Source organism: Chrysochloris asiatica, unplaced genomic scaffold (genome assembly GCF_000296735.1).
Source record: "Chrysochloris asiatica unplaced genomic scaffold, ChrAsi1.0 scaffold00233, whole genome shotgun sequence".
NCBI lineage: Eukaryota > Metazoa > Chordata > Mammalia > Afrosoricida > Chrysochloridae > Chrysochloris > Chrysochloris asiatica.
In genome coordinates, this window is record NW_006408751.1 from 78,629 (window position 1) to 84,722 (window position 6,094).

Consider the following 6,094-nt stretch of genomic DNA (forward strand, 5'->3'; position numbering starts at 1 on the left):
GGCTCAGTGCTGGACTATTTTTGGGGGATTCGCGCCCATCCGCCTGAAGGCATCTGGGCTGGGCAAAGAAGGCGCCACATGGAAGAGGAGGAAAAAATATGTAGAATCCCCCACACCTCCTTTTGCTAATGTCACTGCACCACTTTTAGCACTGGTTCCCTGTTCTGGGCTGGCTGTAGCCTCGCGCTCTGAACTCTGCCCGGGTGGGGTGGCTGCAAAGGGAGTCTCGTCTCAAACAATTTCTAACTCACAGTATTTTACTTTATATCTTGATTTTTCCACTTGCGCGTGTGGGAAACTGATGCCCTGCACCTTATTCTAGATCTAGAGCTCTGGTGTTATTCCATGAGTGCAGCGTCTCTGGGCTTTCAATCCTTCCCCCATGGAGCCTTTCCTATCTGGCTGTCTCTGCCACTGCCAAAACCGGGACTCTCAGATAATGATTTTTACTTTTAGAAAATTGAATTCTTTATAGGAGCCATTCCATTTCCAGGTGTATGCCAACTAAGGATTAGTTTCAAGGTCTTATTTGTTTGTACATACTGGTAATATGCCAAAGTGGGCATAACTTGTTCAAACCAAATACAATTTAAATTTAAGGCTTTATACCAGCAAGGAGTCCTGGTAGCATAGTGGATTATGAGATGGGCTGTTAATGTTAACCACAAAGCCAGCAGTTTGAATCTACCAGCTGCTCTGAGGGAGAAACAGGAGGCTGTCTGCTCCTGTTACATTTACAGTCTCAGAAATCCTACACAGTGTCACTATGAGTCAAAACCTATGCGACTGCACATAACCACTGTGTGCCAGCACTTGGGGAGTGCAGTAGCTCTGTAGGATAAGCACTGAACTTCGAACCACAAAGATTTTGTTTCAAGCCCACTGACCTCCACGTGGGAGAATGATGAGGCTTTCTTCTACCTTGGAAACCTTATACAGGGTTGCTATGAGTTGGAACCAACTTGAAAGCACATAACAACAGCAATAGCAACACTCACGTTGGTGAAAGCTGTACTGTTAAGACATAGCAGAGGAAGGCTAAGGATGGTGAAGATCAATGGATGATCTTGATGTGAGGGAACTAGGTAATTTTGTCTTGTTCTTAAGAGTGGTTTTTACAGAATGAGGAAAATAATTCAACTTTATGTTACATGGTTTATCTGGGGGAGTACTTAGATCTGAAACATTTAGTGAAATCTGTTGTTTTGAAACACTTCAGGATATTTGCTTTTGGCTGACTCATCAGATAATACTAATTAAATGTGTAACTTTGAATGGAACAGACAGTGTTTATTGATGGTAATTTATTGTGGCTATTAAATTATGTAAGTATGCTGATATGTTTGGTTAAAATGTCTAAGATTTTGCTATTTCTTTGATTTTCTTTAGAACCAATTTCATTGTTTAATCAAAGTCCGCAAGCTCAAGAATGTTGCACATTTTATTGCCAGTCCTGTGGTGAAGTCATAATAAACAACAGGTAAGAAATGTATTTAAAACTAGTGAATTCTGTGCCTGGCTATGGTCTCTTTTTCTATCATACTTTTTGAAATAATTGCCAAGGGAGAAATTGATTGTTTTTAATATGAGAGCCAGCTTAATGTCACTTTGAACAAAGTCAACCACAAAATTCTCCAGCAATCACAAAACAGTTAGCTTTTCTCAAAGTGATAAAAGGGGGAAATAGGATGTTGGCTTTGAGAACGTAAAAGGCTTATCTTGTCAGAAGTGCCTGTGCTGATCACCAAAGTACCTCTCTCCCAAAAATGTCATAAAATTTATCATGTGTTCTTTCTTTTTTTCCTATCACAGTGGATGAGGTTTTCCACATTAAGTGAATTTTCTGAATAACAGAAGCTTAACTCTTTTTTTCTGTAGCAAAAAATTTTATTTGACCTGTTTTTATCAGTCTTTCTAAAGTCTATTTACTGTTTCTCTACTTATTAAAACAGAAAGTATAGAACACAATTGAATCTTTTCTCAATGATTAGGGTAATCTTATAAACTTAGGTTCCTCTGGTCATGTGCTGTGATTGAGCTATTGAGATGGGAAGGGCACTTTGCTGTAGTCTTTGCAATCCCTAATTAGATCCTTTAATTTCATTGCCTGTGTTTTCCCTTCCTATTGGTAACCTTCTTCTTTCTTAGACACAAATCCTTCTACTTATATTTTTAGCTTTTAATCACTCATATGATGGAAAGACAGATCAAGCCCTTATTTTAATAATATTTAAAGTACTAATCCAAGTTCTCCATTAGATGGGTTGCTTCTCAATCAAGCGACTGAGCCTGTTTTGTGCACAGATCTTTTCTTGTATCTGAGACCTGCTTCCCTTCCAATGTTCATTGTCTCAGTGAATGCCAAATCATCTTTGTACCTCCTCATATGCCTAGTCTCATGTTAGAACCTGGTGTTGTCACCTTGATTTCTTCCTTGCCCCTCACTGCCCATACGTAGTTAGTCAATCACCAGGCACTGGTGTTATGCCTTTTTGGCATTTCTTACATATGACCACTTTCTTCCACCTACCCAGTGCTGCTTCTTTAGTTGATCCCACTGCCCTGTCACCTAATTACATTTGTTGTTAGCTTCTTTTCTGCTTTGTTGTTGTCAAGTGCCATAGGGTCAGTTCAGACTCATAATTACCCCATATAAGGTTTCCAAGGTGGGTTTGAACCACTAACCTTTTAGTTCAAATAAACCATGTGGTCCAGTGCCACACCAGGACTCTTCTTTTATGTTTAGCCTTCCTCTAATTGTGTCTTCATTGAATCATTTTAAAATGCAGCTTACTCCCCTTTTCAAACCCCGGGCCTCTATTTCTTTCAGAATCAATTACAAAAGTCTGTAGGATGTCAGTTTAAGTCCTTCCTAAGTTCACTTCTATTTCTCTCTCTTCACCCTCATATTTCAGCCCTCTCTTCCCAGCTTCCTCTTATCCCCTAACAAAGATCACACTTTTATCTGTATATGTTCTGTGCATAGTTCTAGTGGTTGGGGTGTAGTCCCACGTGGAGTCTCTATGCTTTTCTTCACGGTGGGTCTTTGGGAGAGCAAGTTCCTCTCCTGTAGTGCCTCCTTACTCCTATCTTCCCATGGTTACCTCCCACCTGAATTTTAGAGCTCAGGTGAGAGGACTTCTGTTATTGGGACCCTTGCTTAAACCTTGGGTTGGTTTAGGTGCTCCTCTAAGGCTTATTTGCTTGTCTTGCTAACTAAACTGGAAGCTCTAAGGGCAGGAATGGTTGATGCTGGTAGCCAATATCTCACCTCTCCTACCCATTCCTCATGTTGTCTTCAGTATAGCGGAATGGCTACTAGTGCATGTCAGAAGTCAGATCATCTAGGTTTAAATTCCACGTCCACCATTTACTAGTTGTGCAAACTTGATTAGATTATTTAATTGCTCCATACCTCAATTTTCTCATTGTGAAAATGTGGATAATAATAAGCCTACTGTTTTAATCTTCTAAGGATGCCATTACAAAATACCTCAAATGGGTGACTTTAAAGAACAGAAATTTATTTTCTGGCAGTTCTGGAGGCTAAAGACTACATGTAGCTGTGTTGATTCTTTTTGGAGACTTTATGAGAGGAACTTTTGTACTCCTGCCTTGGTAGTGTAGTAGATTAAGAGTTGGGGTGCTAACTGCAAGGTCAGTAGTTCAAATCTACCACTTAATTTGTGGGAGAAAAATGAGGCTTTATGCTCCTGTAAAGATTTACAGCCTCACAAACCCTATACAGGGTTGCTATGAGTCGGAACAACTCGGTGGCACACACAACCACCAGCTTCTGGTTGTTGTTGTTAAGTGCCGTTGAGTCTGTTCCAACTCATAGTGACCCTGAATAGAATTTCTGAGGAGTGGCTGGTGAGTTTGAACTGTCAAGCTTGTGGTTCAAACCAACTTTGCAGTCCAGTGCATTAATCCACAGCACCACACCAGGACGCTGTAGGCAATTGTTGGTTAATAGATGGGCCCTTCCAGGCTGTCTTTCTTCTGTATGTGACTCTTGTTTCTGTGTCTTTCTGTTTTATAAGGAGTTATTCAAAAAGGGTTTAGCATTAGAACCTATTCAACTCCAGTATAACCTCCTATTCAACTCCAGTATAACCTCATTTAATTTGATTTAACTGACAACGTCTGCAAAGATAAACCACCTTTCTCTGAACCAGTCCATATTTGCAGGTTCTGGGATTAGGACTTCAACATATCTTTTTGGAGAATACAACTCAATTGATACACCTACCTCATCGGGTAGTAGTGAGGAGTGAATTAACATTGTGTGGCACAAGGTAGTTATTCAGTACGTGTTAGCTGCTCCTGCAGTTTTTATTCTTTTCTCCTCTTCATCATCATCAGGCCCTGTGATTGGTGAATAGTGTTCTCTTGATAAATTGTTTATCAGTTGAATTGAATAAAGTTTGGTTGTTTACAATGGTCTTTTGCCATTCTTTTTTACATGATTGTGTATTTTTTTGCCATTCTTTTTTTTTTTTTTTAATGCTTTATTGTGAATTATGTGATAGTTTACATGGGAGAACATTAGTTTTACATTCATTCTATCGTATATCGTCTCATTGCCATGGTTACAATTCCCTCCATGCAATCCTTCCCCCGTGCACACAGTCGCCCTCCCTCTCTGGATCCAAAGTCTCCAGCTAGCTGCTCCATAGCTCCATGTCATCATCTCTGGCTCCATTTCAGGCATCACTGCTTCTCTAGGTAGGGTCCCGCTCTCTGCTCTTCTCCCTTGATGGTCCTCGGGACTTCTGCTCCCAGATCGAAAAGTCAGTCACTCCCCTCCTTGCTATAAAACATCCACCTTTACACTTCCAACCCTCACAGTCAGTCCTGATAACAATCATTCACCATTGTATCACAAGAGACCCGTCTGCATTTCATTGCATCAGCCCCGCCTAGTCAGATTGAACACTACTCACTGGAGATTCTACCTTCCTCCAGGCCCTCGGGATCTAGGTTCCCTCTTGAAAGCTTGTAAGCCAGTCACTTCTTGCCTTTGTAGCTCTTGCCATTCTTTTGATAGGCACATTTTTATACACATACACCATGTCTAGGATCAGAGAAAATATGTAAACTTTATCTTGCTTTTATTGTTTTTCTTGCTGCTTTCCTGATTTCTGACAGTGTTCCACATAGATGAGATTGCAGAAAGTTACCCTGGGGGTTATTTGTTTAATGAAGCATCCTCAGGACAATGATCTTAGGTTAAAAAAAAAAAGAAAGTACTTCTAAATCTACATGGCCCCAGAAATTGATGGGGTACAAATTGAAATCTTTCAACAAACTGATGCAGCACTGGAAGTGCTCACTCATCTATGCCAAGAAATTTGAAAGACAGCTACCTGGCCAAACAATTGGAAGAGATCCATTCCAAAGGTAGGTGATGCAGCAGAATATGGAAATCATCAAACAAAATCATTAATATCACATGCAAGTGATATTTTGCTGATGATAATTTAAAAATGGCTGCAACAATACATCGACAGGGAACTGCCAGGAATTCAAGCCAGATTCAGAAGATGATGTGGAATGAGGGATATCACTGCTGTCATCAGATAAATCTTGGCTAAAAGCAGAGAATACCAGAAAGATGCTTACTTGTACTTTACTGACTATGCGAATGCTTTGATTGTGTAGATCATGACAAGCTATGAGAAACATTGTGGAGAATGAGTATTCTGAAGCACTTAATTGTGCTCATGAGGAACCTGCACATAGGCCCAGAGGCAGTCATTTGAACAGAACAAGGGGATACTAATGGTTTAAAATCAGGAAAGATATGTGCTAGGGTTGTATTCATTCATCACAATTATTCAGTCTGTATGCTAAGTAATTAATCCGAAAATATGGATTATATGAAAAAGAACATGGCATCAGAATTTGAGGAAGTCATGAAGATGATCCAACTTTACTTGCTGAAAGTCAAGAGGACTTAAAATACTTATAAATGTAGATCAAAGAGTAAAGCCATCAGTATGCATTTCATCTTTATGAAAACAAAAACAAAATAACAAAACCACTTACAACTGAACTAATAAATAACATGATGAATAGAAACAAGATTTAA

At 39.7% G+C, this 6,094-nt stretch overlaps 1 protein-coding gene across 1 annotated transcript in view; it reads left to right on the forward strand.

Annotated features, from left to right (window-relative positions):
• Positions 1-1,057: 1,057 nt before the first annotated feature.
• Positions 1,058-6,094, forward strand: part of LOC102838153 (E3 ubiquitin-protein ligase E3D-like) — a 125,620-nt gene continuing 120,583 nt past the window's right edge. Inside the window, exons 1-2 of the mRNA XM_006873278.1 lie at positions 1,058-1,085; positions 1,390-1,480. Coding sequence (XP_006873340.1) covers positions 1,058-1,085; positions 1,390-1,480 — 119 coding nt within the window. The remainder of the gene's footprint in view (positions 1,086-1,389; positions 1,481-6,094) is intronic.